The sequence below is a fragment of the Corvus cornix genome, chromosome 7, assembly GCF_000738735.6.
Source record: "Corvus cornix cornix isolate S_Up_H32 chromosome 7, ASM73873v5, whole genome shotgun sequence".
NCBI lineage: Eukaryota > Metazoa > Chordata > Aves > Passeriformes > Corvidae > Corvus > Corvus cornix.
This window is the reverse complement of record NC_046337.1, coordinates 154041-166414: the sequence shown is the minus strand read 5'-3', so window position 1 is coordinate 166414 and position 12374 is coordinate 154041. Positions and strand designations below refer to the sequence as shown.

Below are 12374 nucleotides of genomic sequence, written 5' to 3'. Positions count from 1 at the left end.
AGGGAGAGAAAGACTAAGCAGGCCCTAAGAAGACAAGGACAGGGAAGGGTCCCATTTTGCTAATGGTAACTTGTGGCTACATCAGAACTTAAAAAAAACTTTTTAAACTATATCCCATCAAGAGGATACAGATGAAGACAGAAAAAAAGTATCTGGGTTATCCTAAAGGATAAAATACATTAACTCTGTGCAGACTGGGATTTGCAGTATTAGTAGAGAATTTCTTTTTATTGGTCTAATTTTTTCCTCTACCTCCCTCTTGTCCTTCTTCTTTACTTCTCTCCTTCTTCCTTCTGAGATACATTAAAGGGAAAAAATGGAGACATAAGATTAGAAACACAAGTACCTAAAGCAAGGACTAAGAAAGGATTTACCATTCCTAGCAAGAGGTAAAGATGACAAAGAAAAAAAAAAAGCAGAGTCTGGCTATGCATTTTTACCGCCTGTGATTCATTAACTTTATGCCATCCAGCTTCCTGATGGTTGGAGCCAGTATGCTTGCTGTATGGAATTTTGTCTTGTAGGATGGGAGAACAGTGAATATGAAACTGACAACCCTTAAGAAATTCCAATTTTACCTTAAATAGAAATATAAAAAATATCTCAAAGTTTGCATTCTACATATGATCCCTAGCTACAGGGAACAACGTGACACTGACAGATGAGAAACACTAAGATAACATAAATTAGCAAAATTCGATTGGCAATTGCTGTATGAAAAATCACGTTGTCTTAAAATGCCTTTCAGAACGAACACTGGGAATTATGGTAGGCTCAAATAAACTTCGATTGTCAATAGCAATTTTATGGCTCCTTTAATATTCCTCTTAAAAAGTTTTTACTTTCCTCCAAAGAGTACAAAATAGACTTTACTTTGCTCCAATTCTGAGGGACACTAACCCTCTGAATCTCATGCATCTTTAACAGACGTAAAAGACTGGTGTTGCAACATTCTGAATCCACATCTGCCTTATAAGATTAAGCAGTTTGATTACTAATTTCTTGGTAAACCTGTAACTTCATCAACTGATTTTGTGCTTAGAGCCAATTCCCTATACAGCAGCGTACATGAACAAAGGCAAAAAAGCAATATATTGTAATATTTAAGGAAATGAAACTTACTTCCGAAGTTTGCCTTCAACCATCCATTTATCTCTCCTTAAGTTTGACATATAATCAATGTTTTTATCAATTTCACTGTCAAAGATGAAAATAATCCATTAACTGTGAACTTATGTATCTTTTTCTGACAGACATTTATATATAAACACTTTCCCCCTCAAATAACTGTCTTGGAGAAATCATTAAAATTCAAAATAAATCATTTCAAGGGAAATCACAATACTAGGAATGCCAATGCAGCACAACTGCTGTACGTATGTCAGTCTTTATCCACAGTATCACCTCAGCTTTCTTCCCACAAGAAGCACGGCATTCAACATTTCTTTTTGTAGCTCTAGTTCAGTGTCAAGCTTCCAAATGTCTTTGCCACAAAGCATGTAGCCCTGTGCTGAAAAAACAGTTACCACTGGTACATCTGAGGTATTCTGCCTAGGATCCCTGGGATCTACAATCCAACATTGACTTTTCACTGAAGAACCAAAAAAAGGGCTTTGGTACAGTCACCATCTGCGAGCCCACTTCCGAGACATCATGACCTCAACAATTCAGCAGATTATAGTTGTTTCTATGATCAAAATATAGAAACTCAAGTTCTGACTGATCATTTCTACAAATAAGACTTCACAGTCATCTGCAACAAGAGGAAGTTTCTATGATGAATTTGATTGATATGCATGAACTTTCTTGCACAGCTGACGCACAGCACTTGCACTGCCCACTTCTGCTGTTTTTCAACTTTGGAAAACTTGAAGCATCTCTCCCACTCCTGCCTTACACAACCCCAATTAACTTTTGCAGCACAGTGTCCCAAACCCAGCAGAATACACCAGGAAACAAAGCAGCACTCAATCAGGCGATGAAAGACTTTACCACAGGAAGTCAGTCTGTGGAAGAACAGGCACCCTAGAAACTGGCATTTCCTAACTTTTTATTGCACGTTGGTGGGTTTTGACAAGTTGTTGAACATAGGGGGGATTTAAAATTATGAAATGCTATACACTACTGACCACAAATGCAATATACACTTCCTTGAATTATTATGATGATACATCAAGCTTGCCACTCACCTTATGATCCTACTTAAAGTATTTGGACAACAAACATCTTCAAAAACAAAAGGGAAAAAGGGAAAACAGTGTACTGCAGAACCCTCGAATAACTCTTCTAAATTATTCCCTAGAATACCTAGTAAATTTCTTTGTAATCAACCTCATCTTTTATTCCAAAAATTGTTAGAGAAATTTTGGTTCAAGCTTTGAAAACAAAATTACAGACCAAACATGGAAAAGTTCTATTCTTCCATCATATCAACAGTACATAAAGGTAAAAAGCATTAACTCAACCAATTTCAGCTTTCATTTTAAGAAGAACATCAGTAGTCCTCCTGTAACAGAACACAGTGAATACAGAGCATTTCTGAACTACAACATTTTTATAATTTTATTTTTACACACCTGTTTGGGAAAAATCTTACCTTACTACACTTTTGCTGCATGCTAACTCATTGACCAGAAAAGCAAGTACTGATGCTTTCTGAGCTGGAGAATGTGCCTGAAAAGCTTTTGTCTTCAAGCTCTCTGTCAGCTCTGTTTGCCCACAGTGAGCCTCCATGAAAATCTGCAGAATCTCAGACACATTATCTCGATTGATACCAACATTCAGTAAGTGCTCCCCAAGAATAGTTTTAGCCTAGAAAGAACAAAGACATTTCAAACAATCATGTTTAAAAAATACTGGTTTCCTTTGTAGGCTGTATTATTGTTTATAGAAGATGGTATGGGTTTGTTTGCATTTTTACATAAGGACTTAAACATGATTATTCTTTGAAACTATGCAAGCAAATGTAAATCTTAAATGCAGTAACAAATCAGAATGTCTTCATCTCTACATTTTTAAAAACAGAGATAACATTAATAATAATTAAATGGATTACGTGTAAAAAGGCATGGTCCAACTGAAACTTGATGAATGCTGCTTTGTTCAATGATGCTATGTAGAGCTCTAGAGTAGAAGAAAGCTGTATTGGCTTGAAAAAGAAGGCCAGTAAGAACGAGAGCCATGAATGAATTAGGGTTTTGATTAAGTGACCTAGACACCAGACCTTAGGGAAAGAAATGGCAAAATTCACTGAGAATATAACATGAGGGTAAGAATGCAATGGAATGGATGGAAAGGAGTTAAAATACATGGCCACAAATGTGACAGTGCCCTACAAAAGGTCCAAATAAAAATGGGATGTGTGTTTGTGTGTAGAGAAAATGCACAGAAGTACATCACTTCTGGAAAATGGAAGGCTGATGGGACACAAAGTTTTGGAGTAACATTAGAACTGTGACACTGAAGAAATGAATTAAGAAAGAGAATGGAAATCCATAAGAGAGAGGTGCCAGAGATGCATTTTAGGATACATTCATACATACAGAGTGTTTAATATGGATTTTTTTCTTTTTTTTTTACCTTGTATCCTGTACCAAGTCCTGGATCACACACAGCTGCGGAGACAAGTTTCACAAGCAAGTCCTGTACTTCTCCCATGCTGTCCCCTATGTTGAGCAAACCCTCTTGAAGAACACTCAGGGAGGGAACATCTGCGGTCACATCAAAGCCAAGAACTTTACCAAAGTTACGCAGGAACTGCACTACCATGAGACAATCCGAAAACGTGCTTCCATCAAGAACGAGGCCTGGGATGCGAGGCAACTCTGGGAAAGGCTGGAAAGTAAAGAAAAAATGTAAAAGATTCAGCAGCAAATTTCAAAAGAAAACTTTTTTGATACCAGCTGGGAAAACTGATCAACACTTCCTTCTGACCCACAGCACGACAATGCTGAAAGGTACAGGCGATAGGGAAACTGCACCCCTCATCCATTCAATGCTGAAACATGTTTAACTTTTCACAAATTATAGGAGGGAAGAGATTAAGAAATACTTCCCTTTTTGGACAGGAGACACTGTTAGGATCTATTCTGAGCCAAACTACTGTAAAAGGTGGTGTAAAATTATTTAGGGGAAAAAAGGAAGGGATTTCTCTGGAACAGAGACTTTGAACTCGACTTTTGTCAAGTCCTTAAGGAAAAGAACTAAGAACCTGGAAGACTGGGAGAGTAATTTTTTTTGAGCAACAGCTTGTAAGAGTTCTCTAGATGACTATCTAGTTAGTGCCTGTGTACTGAGACATGATGCATTTTCCTGACGTAAAAATAACTTGAATAAAGATTTTTTTTGAAGCAATTGTGCTCTTTGGGAAGCAGGCCTCTTTTAAACAAAAGGCTTTTTATTAACTAAACATATGCTACTGTGTAGTGTCCTAGTATCTTGTATTTGTATATATTTTAAATAGTTCTCTAATTACCTCGATTAAAACTTGAATGCTTTGAGTGTGGCTGCAAGAAAAAAGTTATTGGCAGAATTATAAAATATACAAACAAGAAGCAAGAAAAGTAAGTTTATGTTGCTGTGATTACCTTCTGGTCTGCTAAGCACATATCTTCATTAGGCTTCTTTAGCTCCTTTGCCATTTCTAATTCCAATCGTCGCTGTTCCAGTTTACGTTCTTTATTTAATCTTTTTTCATCACGTTTCTCTTGCTTTAGCCGCTCTTTTTCCTTAAGACAATTAAAAGGGAAAAAAATAAACCCCACAATTTAAGCTTACAAAGGAACAATCTAAGAACTTGAAAAGCACTATTTCTGTAACCTCAATAATCACCACATCAATCAAAGAATCTGCATTAAAGCAAAGGGGAGGGGAAAATGAGAACAAAATCACTGAATTTGTAGAATTATGTAAGATTCACTTTTTTTTCTCCTGTCCATGCAGACACAGGTTTTAAGTATGTTTGCACTCTTTGAAGAATCCATTTCAGAAAGATGACTGAGTGAAAATATGGCAAAGAATTGCCATGCAAGGCATCTGATTTTAAAGGCTCTGCTTACACACCAATATCATTAATCTGCACCTGCTACAGCAGAGACCACTCAAGAAACGTCTCCAAACAATACATGGTTTAAAAAGTCCCATAATACATAAACTAGATATGAATACCTTATAAAACACAACTCATCTGTTCAAACACAGGTAGCTTCTGGCCTTGAATTATCATGCACTTTGCATGCAACCTGAAACTGAACAGTCCTTTATGTGTTATCTGCACAACCAGAACATAGGGATCATCAAGTGAGAAGCCAAGCACCTATTATTTGTCTCTTAAACACCCTCCACAGTGGAGTCACACCAATACTACACTAACTCTGTCTGTAACACACCAAGACTGACTCTGAACCTGGAGCTCCCATGGCCTTTCCCATCTCCGGTGCCAGGAGTTCTGCTGCCACATGTTCAACACCAATCCATTGTCCTGATGCCACAATTCCCTACACACCACTGTGCAACCAATATCGAGTGCAAAATGTATGGAATCTGCCACATTCAATGCCATCTCTTCAGGGTACAGAACTGTGCATTTAAACAAACACACGTATGTGTGTGTGAGCCACTACTTAAGAACTTTATACAATACAAAATTGGAGACACTGTATGTGCTTTTCACCTGTGGACACCAAAGGGCTAAAGAACCGAGTCAAGCTGCTTCCCATTGCTCAGAACTACTCCCTACTATTTTGTTAATTTAAGAGGTCATTCTAGTCTCGTCCATTTACTATCACCATATTTTGCAATGAGAGTATGGGCAATACTAAGTCAGGGCTCAGATGCATTTGTAGGTCAGTCTTAAGCACTAACTTCTCTGGAGAGTTCTGGCAGGCCCCCTGACTTTTTATTCTTCCTTTTCATTCTATAGGAATATAGAATGTATCGTATACCAGACCACTGGTGACACCTGGGGATAACCACTGTGAGTGCACAGAGATCATGACTTCTACTACTACAGTCTTTAGTGGATTTTATGCAAGATCAAGTTTCACATTGGACACAAAGAACATGTTTGGATCAATAAATTTACACTGGCAGAAAAAAAAGCAGTGACATTCAGAACTACCCAGCTGCTTGCTGCTCTACAACTGTGTAAGCATCCTCCGTACTGCCAACACAGGCTCTCTTTATGCTGAGTTCATAAGGGACATCTTGTATGGAAAAATCACAATACACTAAAGCAGCACAAAATCCCCAACTTCATTTTAAAATGGAAAATACTCTCTGATTGGTTTTTTGAAAATGTTTTATTGCTTTTTATCTTAGCCTATGTCAACGTCTCAAGGCCAACTGGCATCTCCTACAACTTGTTTTTGCCAATTTGAAACACTGTGACAGAAGAAACAAAAGTAGTATATATGGATATTTACATGGCAACACAGTAATTTACAGTTATTATTAAAACTGTAAACTTTAACTGCAGTAAGTTTCATAATCTATTGTAAGTTTACTTTTATTGGTTGAAATAAACACTGTTCTATTTCTATTAGAGTAAGAATATAATTACAGCACTGGATCAGACTAAGTGACCACTTAGCCAGTGGAATGGGTGCTTAGGGTATCATCTTCCTCTATTTCCTTGCACTGAAGTATTATTCAGTTTTTCTAGGTTTTGGTCAGTCACTTTTATCTAAATTTGTAAATACATTATAGAGAAAATTTTAACAATTTCCTTAACAACTACTTGCTATAATGATGCTTATCTTATTTCAGTATCTTAGTTATCTGTACTTTGTTTACAAAAGTCTCAGGATACAGACATAAGAAGAGTCTCAGGATATAGAGAAATAAATACATAAAAAGTAAAACAAAAAGTAAGTTAGTAATTATGGGGTTTTTGCATTTTACTTATGTTTCCTCTCAAAAACATCCAAAACTCTCAAAACTGGGCAATTTGTGCCAGTGTTCAACCATCTCCCTCCAAGTAAACCAGTTTTTTTAACTTTGAATGGAATTTCCTGTATTTCAATTTGTGCCTAATGGCTCTTGTCCTACTGCTGCAACGTACACATATTAAATTATACATAATGTACAAAGACACAGCTCTTCTACAGATGACTGCAGAATGAAACAATGAAAACTTCAAACTTTTAGAGGTTAATACTCACTTCTGCTTTTTTCCGTGCTTCCATGGCTTTCATAAGCATCATATGTTGTCTTCTCCGTTCTCGTTCCTATTGAAGCAGGTAATATTAGAACAAAACTAAACCACATTTTCAAATCAGTAAAAAAGCAAAGTAACAAACTTAGCATTAATAGACAAGTCACAGTAAATACTAAATATAGGACAAGAATGGCCAAGTCTGTGCATGTTTTAGTTCAGGTTTAGAAAGCAAATACAAGAACAATCAAAAGCAAAAAGGTAAAGCAATGAACATGGAGACAGTGTAAAAAAGAAGCATACAGATTTACTTATGGTCAGTTGTGATGCTCCTTCATAAGCTGGCAGAACAAAAAGCATAATGGTTGGCTGGAACAGGTCAGTTACCTTACATCTGCTATGACGGAACTTGCAATTTACTTCTTCAATAGCCAATTCAGCATAAATTTTAAACTGGTCTTTTTCAAACATTGCAAATCTTAACATTTTTGTAACCAAGCAACAAATTATCATGATTAATTTTATCAGCTCTAGATCAGTTTTAATCAAGCCAGTGGTGGTTCATATATGTACGCAACAACACTTGCATTTACTGATGCCTGTCCCTCAGTAAATTATGTCAGTAGCTTCAAACACATTAAGGAGCACTGTTCTAGGGCACCAAGTACAGGGGTTTTGCCTTAACAGCTGTACAGCAACTCTTGGCCCCCTTAAAGGCTATAGGAATTTTATCATCTAATTTGGTGAGGCTAGGATTACATTGTAATGTTTCATTGTATACTTATAACATTATGTATTTACCACCAACTGAAAGCTAATTTCCTCAGTATCTTACAATGGGAAGACATCATCCTGATTTCTAAAACAGGTTAAATCAAATTGTATTTAAAATGTCTAGATTCATTCCCAGTGAATGGGACAAGGCTTGCAAAAATCAACCAAGTGACTACCTGTTAATTTTGCATCAATCCCTGATTTTATATACTAGTCCATTTTTTACTGGGACATCAGTAACATAGATCCCTGGCTAAAAACCACATTTAGTTACTGCCACATTCAATTTATACACATGTTCAAGACATGTCTTTTTTTCCTTAACAGACAAGACAAGCAGATGTATGCAATGCACTGTGCTGTAAAGCCATGCAGCAGTATGTAATATGACAGCAGCCAGTGCTACATTTTATGCATTGCTATGACAACCATATCACAACCAAATCACAATGCGGTGTTAGATGTACAAAAATAAACATACCCATACCATATCTAGTCTATGCCTCTCCAACTCCTGGTAGAAAGAGTTGGCACAACATTATGAAACAGAAATCACAAAGTCATAAAACCACTTTATAATCCCCCAAAAGACCCCAATACCAAAGCAAAGCAAAAAAATCATAAGGCGAAAGAAAATCTGTGCAGGAGTCAAACCCAGAAGTTTAAAAAGGGCGTATTTTGAGGATTCCACCCCCCCATATAACTTAAAGTAGTAGCTCACAATTGGCATTGTCTGTTTGGTCAACCAAACATACCAACCTGGTGCTTCAGAAGAACAGCCTGCTGCCTTCTCATCTCTTTCTCCTTCAACAGAAGAACAAAAGTGTATTTAAAACATCAGTCAAAATTTACTTACCAAATTGCACCGTTCTGCCACACTAAAACAGCACATCTGAGTTAAATTCTAACTTCCCTGACCTCCATGAACAGAGCACAGGGAAGTACACAGAGTATACAATGACAGTAAGTCTGGTGAGTTGGGAGTTCCATGTTAGAACATACCTAGAATGCCAAAGCAGCAACAGAAGTACATCTATACACACACACACACACACACACACACACACACACACACTGTTTTCCAGTATTTGTAAGAGAGTTCTGTGGTCTTGTATGCATTACAGCCTAGAAAAGACTATGCTTGCTGAAAACAACGTATCTTTTTGATACAGTATGCTTAAAAGAATATTGTAAATAATGTTACTGCAGGAACATTTTGTTATGCATACCAGGTGTCACATAAGCAAAACTCATGGTAATGCCACATAAAAAAGTACTGTCTCTATGTATTTGTGTGTGTGTGTCACACATACACAAACTCTTCTGCATATGCTTCATGCCTTTTTATAACCATAAGTACATGTTATTATACGCTGTCTCTATGTACAGCTTCATCATCGATGAACAGCATCCCAAATTTACTGCTTTCATACATCAACATACATTATGTACAATAACACAGCTCTTGTTTTTGGAGGTCCTCCAAACTAACCTTTATTCGTTTTTCCGCTTCCAATAATTTGGCATTTGCTGCTTCTTCCTTCTTTTTCTTTTTTGCCTGTGCATGCAAAACAGGTCACACAACAGCACCATCACAACTTGAAAATAATCTGACTAGAAACAAAGTTATGTACCTTTAAAAGTTAAGAACATCATCACTTACTCTGTACATTGCAAGGAATCTCTGATGCAGCTTTCATGATCAATCAATTTACATTTCAGTTACTTTATAAAAATTAAACCAGAATTTCAAGTCCCACTCAAAATTGCTTCACCTGGCTAATTTAAGAAATCAAGTATACATAGAAACAATATCAATGGCAAAGAGATTACTATTAATTTTTCTGTCAGTGGAGACTTGAAAACTAGCAATCTATCTTTGCTAGTACACTAGCAAACCTGTAGAGTATACTCTAATATAGACATAGTATTTTTAAACCCACTGCACTTCATACAGAGCAGAGCATTATACTGTTTTAACATCCTGTTACTGCAAACTTGTTCTCTAGCACAAGAATTGCTCTGGTGTTATCTTAAGTACACACAAGACTATTCTGGTAGAAAATTGTGCCGAAAAGCCCGAGTGAATACTTGTAAGATTAGGGATTACAGTTAATGCTGATCTTTAAAGAAAAATATTTTAAGACACATTTTTGAACTGGCCTTTGGAAGTCCAGGTTGTTAGAGCTGTTATATTTAGTTACATTCCCAACTACATGTGTGACTATTAAAATACAACATTCTTTAAAATGGCAACAGAAAAATTACATTTCAGCCATTATTTTTACCTCTAAAATTTGCTGAGCTCGAAGTTCTTTCTCCATTCTAATTTGCTGGATTCGCTTAATTTTTTCCTACAAGGGTAACAAAGTTATCTCTTTTAAAAATATATATTAAGGAAATTTATTTTTACATTTGAAAAATGACAAAGTTTATACATACTTCTTTGTTATTGAGTTTCACCCATTTTAGTCACTGTTCCCATAGAACAAGATACGGTTAAAATTTTTACTGATATTAGATGATGTCTGGTATAACCCTGAAGGAAGCCACACCTTGTTATGTACAGGTGTTCATGTTTAAGCTGTCAAAGTTTGTTTGGTTTTTTTTATCAGCTTCAAGAGGACCAGATTAATGACCAAGTAAGCAACCTAGAGCATTCAAATTCCAGCTCACAATGGTGGAGCTAGTTAGGAATGAACAGAAGACTGAGCTATGCCATGAAATACACAATGTTTTGACGTGATCTCCCTGAACAAGAAATAGCGAGATCTGTCAAAGCACTGTTTGTGCCTAAGTTCTTGCAGCCTCTCTCAGGCCATTACGGTCCCAAGGGCAGCATGGAGAGCTGAGCTCAGCAAAACCAAAAGCACATGCTCTGTCAGCCAGTAACACTCACCCACATGCCACCTGGGTAACATGTTCAGTTAAGTACCCTTCAGTTTCTCCAGATTTTTAAAGCACTCAGGTAATTGATGCTATTTTTGGAAGCCTTAATATGTAGATTAGGGGAGGGAATTGTATACATGCTGTAACAAAACAAGTAATTGGAACAGGAACAATGGGTAGTACAACACATTTAAGCATGTTTCATATCATGGTGAGAAGAAAATGATCAAGTTATGCACTCCACAGATGGATGCTGGGCAACCATATTCTAATTTTTTCTTTCTCGTGAATTAGTTCCTAAAATCTGAACGCTTATTACATTGATTGAGAAATGTAACCCTTGCAAACACTGGGATTATTTCACATTACCTGAGCTGCATAGGTTTGTCTGTTAAATTAGCATTAAAAATTTGCTAGCACATTATTTAAGATTTTATTATCTCAAAAGAGCTGGTTAAGCCACAGTGACTAGGAAGGACCATTGTGAAGAAAATGCATACATCCAGCCGGACTTGCTGTAAAGTTTTAATAGCAAAACCCAGACCATGGAAAAGCCCTGCAAGCTGGGAGGCCTAGATCAGAAGCTTGAAAAGGAGCTCAATGATCTTCTCTGGAATAGCAGATGTTTTCCCAACAGTGAGGATAAATCCCATCTGTACAGAATACATTGTTTTCTTGTGAGCTGGCCTGAGATTCTAGAACATGGACCACTCTAAAATTTTACTCTTTGGGGAACACATAGTGATGCATTACTGATACTTTATCAAAAAATAACTAAAACCAAAACCAAGTCCCTAAGAAAAGATAATCTAAAATATTTAACAGCAAAGGAGCAATCACAGATGAGAAAGACATGCAAAATTTTCTGACAAATAGAGCTCCAATACATGAAGCCTTATAAACTCCAGGCAAATCCTACCAGCTCCTTAAACTGTTCAGAAGTCCAACATAATACAACCTTATCAAGCAGAGGCCTTGTTCAGACAGTGCTGAACATTTTTCACCATGTAAAGCTCACAGCATGGACCTTAAATCTCTATTATCACCCATTATACTTTAAAACAAAACAAAAACAAAAGTTGAAAGCATGTACTACACCCTCCCAACTCCACAAAGGTTAGAGTTAATGCAGAACAAACTTTTCAGCAGAGATCACTATCTCAGAGAAGAAGTACTCTGCATATTGAAATCATAAAAATGTTATCAGGTTACACATCAAAAAGGAATATGATGATGACAAACAAGGTGTGGATTTGAAGCATTTGACAATTAAAAAATTCTTGCTTCCTGGACCCTTCTACATTACATGGATAATGTAAGGACCATTTGAAAATCATAGTGTGCTCCTTGTCTTTAACAAGTATGGGTTGTCTTGAGAAGTGGACACATTGAAACTGTCACGATCTACAGAAGTTCAGACTAGCTGAGGTTGGGAGGGAAATCTGGAAGTCACCTTGTCCACACACCCCTGCCCTCGAAGGGTCACCTAGAACCAGTTACCCAGGATGACGTCCAGACTGCTATTGAAAATCTATGTGGGAGGCTCCACAGCCTCCCT

General features: G+C 36.9%; 1 protein-coding gene and 1 long non-coding RNA gene across 18 annotated transcripts in view; one reads left to right on the top strand and one right to left on the bottom strand.

Annotated features, from left to right (window-relative positions):
- The window catches only part of BAZ2B (bromodomain adjacent to zinc finger domain 2B), a 121911-nt gene that overhangs the window by 20374 nt on the left and 89163 nt on the right, over positions 1 to 12374 (bottom strand). For 10 of the 17 annotated variants that reach the window (XM_039555358.1, XM_039555357.1, XM_039555364.1 and 7 more), the window contains 9 exons: positions 10216 to 10281; positions 9420 to 9485; positions 8687 to 8731; positions 8409 to 8441; positions 7161 to 7226; positions 4587 to 4727; positions 3580 to 3834; positions 2597 to 2811; positions 1123 to 1197 (listed from right to left, as the gene is read on the bottom strand). In XM_039555358.1, coding sequence (XP_039411292.1) covers positions 1123 to 1197; positions 2597 to 2811; positions 3580 to 3834; positions 4587 to 4727; positions 7161 to 7226; positions 8409 to 8441; positions 8687 to 8731; positions 9420 to 9485; positions 10216 to 10281 — 962 coding nt within the window. The remainder of the gene's footprint in view (positions 1 to 1122; positions 1198 to 2596; positions 2812 to 3579; positions 3835 to 4586; positions 4728 to 7160; positions 7227 to 8408; positions 8442 to 8686; positions 8732 to 9419; positions 9486 to 10215; positions 10282 to 12374) is intronic. The other 7 variants (XM_039555360.1, XM_039555366.1, XM_039555368.1 and 4 more) reach the window with 2 other exon arrangements.
- On the top strand, positions 3828 to 6541 carry LOC109145670. Its single transcript, XR_002047226.2, has 2 exons — positions 3828 to 3956; positions 5921 to 6541. It is a non-coding gene; the product is annotated as an uncharacterized LOC109145670 (long non-coding RNA).